The sequence below is a fragment of the Rhinichthys klamathensis genome, unplaced genomic scaffold (assembly GCF_029890125.1).
Source record: "Rhinichthys klamathensis goyatoka isolate OS25496 unplaced genomic scaffold, OSU_Roscu_1.1 h1tg000210l_1, whole genome shotgun sequence".
NCBI lineage: Eukaryota > Metazoa > Chordata > Actinopteri > Cypriniformes > Leuciscidae > Rhinichthys > Rhinichthys klamathensis.
In genome coordinates, this window is record NW_026606735.1 from 2,831,115 (window position 1) to 2,844,285 (window position 13,171).

At 39.2% G+C, this 13,171-nt stretch overlaps 1 protein-coding gene across 9 annotated transcripts in view; it reads right to left on the reverse strand.

Annotated features, from left to right (window-relative positions):
- The window catches only part of fbrsl1 (fibrosin-like 1), a 333,834-nt gene that overhangs the window by 202,471 nt on the left and 118,192 nt on the right, over positions 1 to 13,171 (reverse strand). For 8 of the 9 annotated variants that reach the window (XM_056263920.1, XM_056263912.1, XM_056263914.1 and 5 more), the window contains exon 4: positions 4,155 to 4,190. The exons of the other annotated variant lie outside the window; for it this stretch is intronic. In XM_056263920.1, coding sequence (XP_056119895.1) covers positions 4,155 to 4,190 — 36 coding nt within the window. The remainder of the gene's footprint in view (positions 1 to 4,154; positions 4,191 to 13,171) is intronic. 9 annotated transcript variants of the gene reach the window in all.

Genomic DNA, 13,171 nt, shown 5'->3' on the forward strand with positions numbered 1-13,171 from the left:
TCGTTGCTCTTCGGTCACATTTTCTCTGCCTAAACCGAAATGACAGTCGAGGCTTACGGGCCTTTTATAGAGAGGTTTTCTTTTTTTCTTTTCATTGCCATGCCGGAATGTCGCCATAAGGCAACGTGAGTTTAACATGCTCTACTTTTCACTGAGAAAAAATAAAATAAAAATCATGACAAGACTAAGATTGAGTCTCCTGCTGTCTAGAGGAGATAAATCATGAAAAAATAATTAAACTAACATTTTACTCTGGTGAAGGTCTTCATCATGCTAAATGAAATTGAGCTGATTTCATTGCAGTCAATATTGCATCAGAAAGCTGTTTTTATAAGTACTAAACTCAAACTTACAGTAGTAGAAAACAACAACCAATAATATCAATACAGAGAATATAAGCAGCTGTCTAGGGATTCAAAACATATATATATATATACAAACATACATTATATATATATATATATACACTCACCGGCCACTTTATTAGGTACCCCATGCTAGTAACGGGTTGGACCCCCTTTTGCCTTCAGAACTGCCTCAATTCTTCGTGGCATAGATTCAACAAGGTGCTGGAAGCATTCCTCAGGGAGTTTGGTCCATATTGACATGATGGCATCACACAGTTGCCGCAGATTTGTCGGCTGCACATCCATGATGCGAATCTCCCGTTCCACCACATCCCAAAGATGCTCTATTGGGTTGAGATCTGGTGACTGTGGAGGCCATTTTAGTACAGTGAACTCATTGTCATGTTCAAGAAACCAATTTGAAATGATTAGAGCTTTGTGACATGGTGGAAGTAGCCATCAGAGGATGGGTACATGGTGGCCATAAAGGGATGGACATGGTCAGAAACAATGCTCAGGTAGGCCGTGGCATTTAAACGATGCCCAATTGGCACTAAGGGGCCTAAAGTGTGCCAGGAAAACATCCCCCACACCATTACACCACCACCACCAGCCTGCACAGTGGTAACAAGGCATGATGGTTCCATGTTCTCATTCTGTTTACGCCAAATTCTGACTCTAACATCTGAATGTCTCAACAGAAATCGAGACTCATCAGACCAGGCAACATTTTTCCAGTCTTCAACTGTTCAATTTTGGTGAGCTCTTGCAAATTGTAGCCTCTTTTTCCTATTTGTAGTGGAGATGAGTGGTACCCGGTGGAGTCTTCTGCTGTTGTAGCCCATCCGCCTCAAGGTTGTGCGTGTTGTGGCTTCACAAATGCTTTGCTGCATACCTCGGTTGTAACGAGTGGTTATTTCAGTCACTGTTGCCCTTCTATCAGCTCGAACCAGTCTGGCCATTCTCCTCTGACCTCTGGCATCAACAAGGCATTTCCGCCCACAGAACTGCCGCTCACTGGATGTTTTTTCTTTTTCGGACCATTCTCTGTAAACCCTAGAGACGGTTGTGCGTGAAAATCCCAGTAGATTAGCAGTTTCTGAAATACTCAGACCAGCCCTTCTGGCACCAACAATCATGCCACGTTCAAAGTCACTCAAATCAACTTTCTTCCCCATACTGATGCTCGGTTTGAACTGCAGGAGATTGTCTTGACCATGTCTACATGCCTAAATGCACTGAGTTGCCGCCATGTGATTGGCTGCTTAGAAATTAAGTGTTAACGAGCAGTTGGACAGGTGTACCTAATAAAGTGGCCGGTGAGTGTATATATTTGGGGTCAGTAAGTTTTCATCTATTCTATAAAATAAATTAATTCTCTTCAGCAAGGATGCATTAAATAATATAAAAGTGAGAGTACAAATGTTTTGGATCATGTGACACTGAAGATTGGAGTAATGATGCTGACCCTTCTAACAGCTAGAAATTCTAGAAAATTATCTATTTCCCTTTGCAAATGGACAAAAAATAAAAGAGGTTGAGTGCTGACTGCATGACAGAATGAGTCCTGAAAACTTTAAACTCTCGTCTCTTCATACTGACAAAACATATGAAATAAATAACCTGGCGGCAGTCGTTACCTGACATTCTTAGGTGACAGGTAATGTCAGCTTTTATGTGTCTGTATATGTGTGTGTGTGTGTATGTACATACAAACAAACATTTGAACATCTGATGAAAAGTGAGCTTTGTCATGCATAAATAGCGATCCTGTGACATGTTGCTTGACATGCCTGCGGAAATTTAGCATATAAAATGCACTGCTGCTTTTGAATATTTCACAAGGGTATACAACACTTTTTCTTTCTTTTTTTTCTCTCAGCTCCAGTGTCAAGTGTATACTGCACTTTCGCATAAAGAAGTACAGGGAATATATTTATAGAGAATATGATTATCTTTAGAATGAGAACAGTAAATCAATGAATCCCTGCAATTTCCAAAGCTTATTTTCATCCATAAGACCACAATATACAAGGAATAAAAAACAGTTTATTTCAGGGTTTTGTTATTTCTCTGTGTAATGTATTTATCTAAGAATAAAAGGTGGGAAAGTATGTTTTAAAAAGAAGATTATGAGCCTATGTTTGTAAAATGGGATTCACGTACCTAATAAAACGCCTGTCCGTGCATAACTCTTCACATATTGATAATTTGAATGTTCCCACACACAATACAATCATTATGGAAATCTTATGAATGCATAAAACTGTTCTAATGAAGCAAAAAATAAAGATCTTGGGGATAGTTAATCTCCTCTAAGCTAATTCTATTAAAAAATGTGTACCTTCTAAGACCAGAAAAACACTCTCAACCAGGGGTTTTAAAACTTTTTGATACCAAGGGCCCCCAAATGTGAAAATACATAAAGCAGCTCTATTTTTTTCATGTATAAAAACTAGAGATTCACCGATACTAAATTTATCTGCCGATAGCCAATTTTTCACAATGATATCTGTCGATGCAGATATTTTGATTTTCTTAAGGGGGGGGGGGGGGGACTCTCCCAAATAATGCTGCAAACTATACAGGATACCCTCTCATTTGGTACATTACTATAATATTAGAGGTTAAAATGAACAACAGAGCTATTATATTCAACTGGTATTTATTTTATGATATAATAATTACTCTCAAATAAAAACTGAAATGTTTGTATGCAACTCGGTTGCACATAAGGTCGTTTTCATAAATGCTTGTCTTTATGATAAATTTATTCAAGTATACAAATATAATTAACAGTAAATAAGATAAGATTTTCTTCACACCCAGTATGAGTTGCAGTCTGAACACATTTTCCCTCTTTTGATTGATAAAAGCTTAATTGGCCGATAGAAAAAATAAAAGATTTTATGATACCGATTATTAGCCGATATATCAGTGCATCTCTAATAAAAAAACATTTACAATGAGTATATATATAAAAATATATGCAATAATAAAATAATAACGAACAATTAATCTCATTATTTGTATTAAATATTACTATTACCAAATGTGAATAAAAAAAATCATTGTGATTTAAGAATTTCTGTGGACCCCTTAGCACCAGTTTGCAGGCCTCAGTTTGAAAACCCCTGCTCTACACAATTCTGCAATTCAATTGCTAGTATGGCGTCCAGTTGTACATGATTTCATGTTACTGGTGGTAGCAAACCTAAGTACTCCTGGGGGCAGACTATCTACAAATGCCAGGTAGCTAGCTGTAAATATGTTGACAGTTTAACAAATACGCGGAGCAAGAATCTTATCAAACGGTTGCTCTGCCTTGAAATAGGTTAACCAGAACCAACTCTATAGGCCAGTATATTAGCATTAATGCCCACTATGGCGGCCCTTGCGACAACACTGTGAAAATCAAGCTTGTGTAACCAGAAGCATACGAGTTGTACTCATGTCTCAATGGAAACCAAATAAAACCTAATCAAATTCTATCAATGGCTTTCAGACAAGCTTTAACCAATGACCACAGCCGACTGTAGAACAAGACATCGTCAGTGACACTTTAAACTACCCAAGCACTGAAAATAAAATAGCCATAAATTTAAAGAAAGGCTCATTTACCCAAGGTGCAACGGGACACCTTTTACCATTTAATCAGTCAGTCACCCAAGAGTGATGTCCCTAATATCATGATTTGACCATTTCTCTGTTTAACATAATTAAAATATCCGCTGCCGGGGCCATAAACGGGAGGAGAGGATACTGTAATTCTGCCGTAAAGCCGCAGAGCGTGAAAATGTCACTTACCGAGTACCCTCGTCCTGACAGAGAGTGAGTGGAGCTCTGGGGGAGAGAAAGAGAGAGAGAGAGAGACAAAGAAAGAGAGAACAACGTTGACCTTTGAGGGATACTATGAGATGACAGAGACATGATAAAGTTCTAGCACTTTAATATCAATATTCACATTAACCTTTTTCCCACCCTTCGTTTCTCTCGTTCTCCTAATGACACTCCTTATTCCTCCCCCTCTCCCTCTCCCTCTCCCTCTTTCTCTCTCTTCAAGATTTGCTAGAACACATGACTCATATGACTCGAGCACAATACAGCCCTGGACAAATTAGCCGTCTGGTCTCCCAAGGCCTTTTCTTTTCAGCAAGACCTTGGGATTATCTTAGCAGAATGAGCTTTTAGCAGTTTATCAAAAAAAAAGAAAAGAAAAAAAGATTGCGATAGAAAAGATTGACAAGTTGACAAAGATTTTTTACATTTTCAGACAAAAAAAAAATGTATGCAGTTACTAAGGTTTTCAGTGGCTTGCCATGTGATCGCTAAGGTATTTTGGTTGCTAGGATGTTTCTATGTGGTTGCTAGGGTGATATAGCTAGTCGCAAGAGTGTTGCTAGGTTTATAAAGCTGGTTGCTAGGGGGTTCTAGGTGGTTGCTTACTAATTTGGTCTGAAGATGGCTTAGACCCACCTAAATATACTTTTTTACCTGGTAATGGCATAATGGAACACTTCTCTTCAGAAAAAGTCACATGATTTCATCACTGGTTTCATCATCTTTCATGTAGCACAAGCAGTTTAATGTGATACTTAATCCCTGAACAAACCCCTAACTCTTGAGCAATAATAGCTCATAGTAATAAAAAAGATTTTACAAAAAAACATTTTTCAACATTTAAGTCGTTCAGTTGTGTACTCTGCATTCAAGTAAACATTCTGGCATTAACTCAGCAATAAAGAGCAGTCAGATGATTCTTGCACACCAGGTTACATCATTTTCAAGAAATGTGTCATAGATTGTCATCATAAAGGAAATGACATTTCAGATCAGACCCAAGACACCCAGCATTTGCATCAATTTTCCATGCTGTTGCATCAGCCCTTGTCTGTTTATAGCAAATGAGGGGGAACGAAAGCATTTTATTTTTTCTCTGACAGATTCCTTGTCAGATTAAGATTCATATACGGGCCTTTCAAACAGTTCAGGGCTGTCTGAAAGAGTCATCAACAACTAGAAGTTACATTGAGTGCTGAAGGTAGTTTAAGACTCCGGCATGTCAAACAAGGGAAATAATTCAACAATCTAAACAATCTACACACCTCTTGAACGCAGCATGAATGTCCTGAAAACTATAGATCGTTAACATCAGTAGTTTAAAAGTTCAGAATCTCAAAGGTTGCAGATTACATTGCAGGTAAAGTTTATGACAGTTGCTAACTTTCTAATGTTGCTCTACCATCACTGCCAGACAGCTAGACTAACCACAGACCACTGCCTTACGCTAACCCACAGCTATCTTTACAAAGTTACTTGGAAAGAAAACCATCTAATCCTTATAAATTAGTTCATCCAAAATAAACTATTCACTGGGTTTGACAAAGTTTGTGGCATCAATTCTTTGAAAGACATTCAATAATCTTTTTAGTTAATGTTTCTTCACGTACTCACAATATTTCATTGTTAAAATTCTTAAAAATGTTACCAGCCAAGTGGCGATTAACATGGTTTAATATACTCGCCACATCGATTTTTACTCACATTTGGTGAATGGTAACTTTAGGCCCGCATATATATATATATGTACATTTATATATTTCTGACATATACATTTATATATATATACATATTTATATTATTGGAAGGCCTTGGAACAGAAGGAGTTAAATTTGCACACCTGTGCCAATTAGTGGCATTAAGGCAGACAAAGGAGGATTCTGGTTGAACAGTGTTTTGTGTTTTGGACGTTGGAAATGCATGGACGCCAGCAGGCATATGGTTTTCAATTTATTTACTTGTTGGTTTATTTATCGAGAGAATCAAATACTATGCTGGAATAAAACGAACAATCTATTGAAACCCCTGAGGCGTCCGAAGTGACTTACTGGAAGGCACTACAATATATATATACACTCACCGGCCACTTTATTAGGTACCCCATGCTAGTAACGGGTTGGACCCCCTTTTGCCTTCAGAACTGCCTCAATTCTTCGTGGCATAGATTCAACAAGGTGCTGGAAGCATTCCTCAGGGAGTTTGGTCCATATTGACATGATGGCATCACACAGTTGCCGCAGATTTGTCGGCTGCACATCCATGATGCGAATCTCCCGTTCCACCACATCCCAAAGATGCTCTATTGGGTTGAGATCTGGTGACTGTGGAGGCCATTTTAGTACAGTGAACTCATTGTCATGTTCAAGAAACCAATTTGAAATGATTAGAGCTTTGTGACATGGTGGAAGTAGCCATCAGAGGATGGGTACATGGTGGCCATAAAGGGATGGACATGGTCAGAAACAATGCTCAGGTAGGCCGTGGCATTTAAACGATGCCCAATTGGCACTAAGGGGCCTAAAGTGTGCCAGGAAAACATCCCCCACACCATTACACCACCACCACCAGCCTGCACAGTGGTAACAAGGCATGATGGTTCCATGTTCTCATTCTGTTTACGCCAAATTCTGACTCTAACATCTGAATGTCTCAACAGAAATCGAGACTCATCAGACCAGGCAACATTTTTCCAGTCTTCAACTGTTCAATTTTGGTGAGCTCTTGCAAATTGTAGCCTCTTTTTCCTATTTGTAGTGGAGATGAGTGGTACCCGGTGGAGTCTTCTGCTGTTGTAGCCCATCCGCCTCAAGGTTGTGCGTGTTGTGGCTTCACAAATGCTTTGCTGCATACCTCGGTTGTAACGAGTGGTTATTTCAGTCACTGTTGCCCTTCTATCAGCTCGAACCAGTCTGGCCATTCTCCTCTGACCTCTGGCATCAACAAGGCATTTCCGCCCACAGAACTGCCGCTCACTGGATGTTTTTTCTTTTTCGGACCATTCTCTGTAAACCCTAGAGATGGTTGTGCGTGAAAATCCCAGTAGATTAGCAGTTTCTGAAATACTCAGACCAGCCCTTCTGGCACCAACAATCATGCCACGTTCAAAGTCACTCAAATCAACTTTCTTCCCCATACTGATGCTCGGTTTGAACTGCAGGAGATTGTCTTGACCATGTCTACATGCCTAAATGCACTGAGTTGCCGCCATGTGATTGGCTGCTTAGAAATTAAGTGTTAACGAGCAGTTGGACAGGTGTACCTAATAAATTGGCCGGGGAGTGTATATATATATTGCAGCCTGTTCCAGACTTTTCTAGTAAGACTAGAAGGCACCGTCCACATCCCAGCACCACAGACTAGGCCTGAATACCAATCTCCAAATCTCTCCTGCTCTACCTCCTATCATTTCCCCCCTCTTTTGCCTCTTTCCTCTGTGCGATTGGCAATTTCTGCTTCTGTCTCAGGGGGTGACTTTTCCGCAAGACCAATTTTGTCCTTGCGCAGGAGTCAGTCACACACACACACACACCTGCTACAGGGGTTTAACCCTCATCAGTTCCTCTGTTCTCTCTCACACTCAGCACAAACTCCCACTGTGGCAATTAGAGAAGTGGTCTTGAGAAAACCCGGAAAGGCGGCACTGCAGGATCCAAATACTTTTCCAGAACCTCTCTTTTTTTCCCTCACAGAAAAGCGAGGAGGCGTAACGTACGAAGAAGAGCGAGTGAGGCTCACCAGGAGGCCAAAAATTTGTAGAGTTAGCCTTACAATGCCCCGGTTCATTCACATTGCCACATTCAGAGTTGAAAGGGAGACTTATTTAAATGATAATGAGGAACAATACATTGGATTTAGTGCTGCAGAGAGAGAGGAGAAAAAATCCATTACACCATCCGCGGTTCATAAGCCATGGGGCTGGGCCACATCTAAACACGCTCCCTTAAAAGCCATTATACGCAGCACTCAATGGATTTGCCTAGCACTTAGGACTTCAAAAAAGGATTAAGATGCAGGCTGGGAGAGAATGAGAGAAAAGCAAACGTGAAAGAGGGAGAAACGGGGCGGTAGGGTGTGCAGGACGGCAGCTGTTTTGGGGTTAACCAAACAACCTCTTTAAAAAGAAATGGGGGTGAACCCGCTTCTTAATCCAAGCCCATTTTCACACTAACTCGAACCCCTTCACCCATCCTCTTGCATCACTCAACACTTCTTGGGCTCCAGCAGATTTGGTGACAAGTGGGAGGAGGCGGATTGTTTAGCTACGGACCAGACTATTGGTTAAGATAGGGCAACGGATGAAAAGAAGCCAATCGGGAAGCAACGGAGCGTGAAGCCAGCGAACAGACGGCTGAGATGCAGTAGGTGTTGCCGGGTCTCTGTGGGCAGCTTCTGTGACATAGTGGGTGGGTTCGAAACTATCAGTGCCATTACCTTCGTTCCTGATCCCCCCCCCCCCAAACGCAAAAACATCCTTGCTGTTCAGAAACACAAAAGCTTCAACAGTCAGTTTAGATATAGCATATTTAAGTTGATGCAAATGATAATGAGATTTAAAAAGACAAAAGTACAATTCAATAAATTGTGTTTTTGAAACATGTCTCAGGCTCACCACATCTGCTTTCATTTGATCAAAAATACAGTAAATAGTCAAATTTTACGATTTTAAAATAATTAATTTATTCTTGTGATGGGAAAGCTGAATTTTCAGCATCATTACTTCAAGTCTTCAGTGTCACATGATCCTTCAAAAATTGTAACATGCTAATTTGCTGCTCAAGAAACATTTCTAATGGCTATCAACGTTAAAACTAATTTTTTTTAAGGATTCTTTGATGAATAGAAGTCCAAAAGAACAGAATTTATTTTAAAAAGAAAACTTTTGTAACATTATAAATGTCTTTACTGTAAATTTTGATCAACTGAATGTGTCCTTGCTGAATAAATGTATTAATTTCTTAAAAAAAACAAAAACGTCTTACTGGCCAAAATTTTGAACAGTAGTGTATATTGAAAGAAAGAATCAAGCTATATCTAGGGACCAGAATGTACTCCAGCAACCACTTAGCAATGCCCTAGCAACCATAAAGAATATAGTATATATTAGGGGTGTAACGGTACACAAAAGTCACAGTTCTGTACGTACCTCGGTTTTAAGGTCAGGTTACAACAGGAAAAATGGTCATACTTAAGATTACGGTTCAATTCTCACTATTAACCCCTAATTACTGCTTATTAGTTAGTAAGGTTGTTAAGTTTAGGCATTGAGTAGGATTAAGGGATGTAGACAACAGTCATGCAGAATAAGGCATTAATATGTGCTTTATAAGTACTAATAAACATGTTGTCCATTAGTAGTGTAACAATTTACTCCACTTAAGCTATATTTAAACATTCAAAGCTTAAGCCCAACCCTCCTATACTTAATTTTCCACAAGCCTTTCAAAGTATACTTTGTCCGTGAGCGCAGAAAGATGCATTCGACGCGTACGCACTATCTAGAGGACTTGTTTTCAAGTGCTTAAGTCACTCGCACATGCGTTGTTCTTATTCTGCTCTTCCTCCTGTTGTGGTGGTTAGCAAACAGCATAGCATTGCTACGTGGCCCCTTCTGGATTAGATTGAGGATCGCCTGTAACTGACTGTATTCACCGAAACCGTGACGTCCATACCATGACGTTTCGGGATGAATACATGTACCGTTACACCCCCAATATATATATATATATATATATATATATATATATCGCAAAAATATGTCTCAGAGCAAAAGCATGACTGTCCTCTTTGTGTGGCAGTCTAACCAACGGAGTGAGCGCACCTCTGTTCTACCCCCAAAAAACTAACCATTTCCTGGATGTAGCATTAATTTCGTTAATGTGACGAAAAGTGTTCGTTGACGACCTTTTTTTTCCATGACGATGACGGTTGTGTCATTCAGTCGATCTGTGTTCAGCTTGCGCTGTTTGCTGCGACTAATCTGCGATCAAACCTTCTCAGTGATGAACTGCAATACAGCAAAACATGGATCTCGACTATAGCCTATGATTGTGGTTGCTGAATAACTGCATTTATACAGCAGTTAAATGCAATGGTTTTAATAGAAAAACATTAAAGTAATTTGGATTTATTGGAATACTAGGAATTTCACTGTTTTCATTTTTGAGAGAAGTCTTTTGTTTTACCACTAGGCCTATATGATAAATAGCCTATAATAAATCAGACTAGATGAGGTCAAATAAACCATGTTAACCACCAATAATTCTGATGAAATGCATTTCTCAAATGACAATAATCGTTATGATTATAATTTTGAGCAAAATAATTGGGATTATCAATTTAACCATTATGCAGCAGGACGAAAATGTGACCAAGTTTTCATTGACGAAAACTAGACTAAACAAATACAGGGCATGGTTGACGAAATATGTCATGATAACTAAAAACTACATTTGACACATGACTACAACTAAATTAAAAAAAAAAGCTGACAAAATGAACACTAATAGAAAGTTATATATATATATATATATATATATATATATATATATATATATATATATATATATAAATAAATAAATATATACATATATAAAATATACCCCTTAAAATCTGAAATCGTCCGTCATTTTGACAGATTACACTGGGGATGATTGTACCTTGTGGATGTAATTATCCCCTCTGTCCACTTGGTGGCGAGAAGAGTGCCAAAACGTTTTTTATTGTTTGAATTTTGTGATAAAATTGACAGACTTTGAAAGCTGAGACTTTCTTTCAAATCAAAAAAGCACAAATCTTATTGCGATTTACTTGACAAACATTCATGATGAAACCTGAAAAGTAATGCAGTCTCGGTTCAATTTTCTCGTAAATAAATAAATGCATAATCTAGCCTATATGCTTGTCCTGTAAGTTTGTGAATAAAAATGAAAATGTGAACAAAAACAGAGCCTATTAAATGGCTTATTATCATTCAAATATGAAAATTAAAATGACGGTTAATAATAGATTATGATGGAAATTTTACGACAATGCGGAAGTCTAATGTGACCTGTGATATATACAGTTATTAATGTATATTAACACATTAACATATTATACGCCGTAAATTAAGTATGCAATTCATAAATGTTGAGTGTGATTAATGTAAACAGTCAGATATATTTAAATCAGGGTCACACTAAAACAACATCAGATACAACTCTGGTTTGTTTAACATCTGATAGTGGCCCAGATCAGAATTGAAAATGTCAGTTGAAATGTCAGAAATGTTCAGTGATGTTTTGGCTGTACAGACTAACATCCAAAAACCAGATGTTTCACCAAAGAAAAGAAGAATTTGAGCCATATTCAGCTGTGATGTGAATGTAGTCAAGCCAGTATGACAAACTGAATATACCCTACTTCAATGTTTTCACTGCCTTGTTTTCACTCAAGTCAAATTAAAGAACGTCTTGTCAGACTATACTCATTAATTCTTAACACACTGTTTCTGTAAAGTTTTCACAAGAGCCAAAGCCATGCTAAGCATGCGGATGCATTACGTTGAAATAGGATCTTAGCAAATGCACGCAGCACTAAAGTGGCAAGCCCCCACATTGGCAGTTTTTTTAAATCACCCTGCGCCTGCCCCCGGTTCTTTGAGACAACGCCATCCCCCTCGTTTGTTTCCATTTCCTTCTGACACTCCAACGACAAAAAAGAAATCCAGTTTTATCCGCCTCTGAAGCGCAGAGATCGTTAGCTAGCGGCGCACACGCCTAAGCGTCTTTGAAGTGGGTATGAAAAGCGCATTTGGTATGCAAAGAAAATTAGCATGTATGGCGAATCACAAGGGAACATTTTTTACACCATTTAACAATGTGACAGTGATGAAAGATGATCCTGTTTACAAAGCTAGCGTTAGCGTGGCGTCCGGGCCTCGTGCGGCAGGACGCAACCGAACGGGCTCTGCAGATCTCTTGCTGTCTTGTGTCTTTCCCTCGCTCCGAGATGGACAGATAGGCCTACAGATGACATGGATATGGCGCTCTGCATTTTAGCACCATTCCTTTGGCAGGAGATTAGAGGGAAATGTCATATCTGGCACTGTCAGCCATTACAGTCTGCAATTTTCTGCAGTCTTTCAGCCCTCCCTCCCTCTCTCTGTCTGCCCGTTGTTCTGTCGCTTTTTGCTGTCAAAACTGTCAGCCTGGATCACGCTTTTATCTGCCTCGAGCTCGTTTCTCGCTCTTCCTCGCTCTCCCTCTCTGACTTTTTCATGAAAAACAGCCTTTTGCACAAATTCATAAATGATGGCAATGAAGGGTGGGAGGGAGGAAAGCGAAGACAGAAATTTCCCCTCCGAATCCTTAACAGCCTAAGCATCACATTTAATCTCTTCATTAAAAACATTTTATTCTTTTCATCATCTTCTCCTCCCTTCATCCTCGGCTCACTGCCTCGCCGTCGCCGTATTACGGATCCATCCGAACGAATTTACAGGGGATTTCGGACACGCGTTTGACAGGCGTGAGTTAGGGACGCGTATTCAGCTAGTCTCGGGGGAATTAGACACAAATTCTCATTACCCCTCTCTCAATCACATTATTTCTTCATTCAAGCACCAACCGAAACCCTACCACTATTTTATCCTCTTCGATATTGCTCTGCATTACTCAGAAACGGCACCAGCTAGATTCTGGGGATTCTTTCGACACTGGTGAGGGAAATGGTCCTAGCTGACCGTGAGTTAACACAAGCTAACTGCTTCTGAAACAAGAGTCGCCTGCCAAAAGAACAATTAGATCAGTGGTTCTCAACCTTTTTGACTCCAAAGTCCACAACAATATTAGAAGGCGCCCTGACTTTGATTTACTGGATAAGGATTTAAAAGGAAACATTTACTCACAATTTCTTTTCATATCTTTTTTTTTACATTTGTATAACTGTATACAAGCAATATATATAAGATATCATCACACTTTTAACATTAGGATGTATCCAGA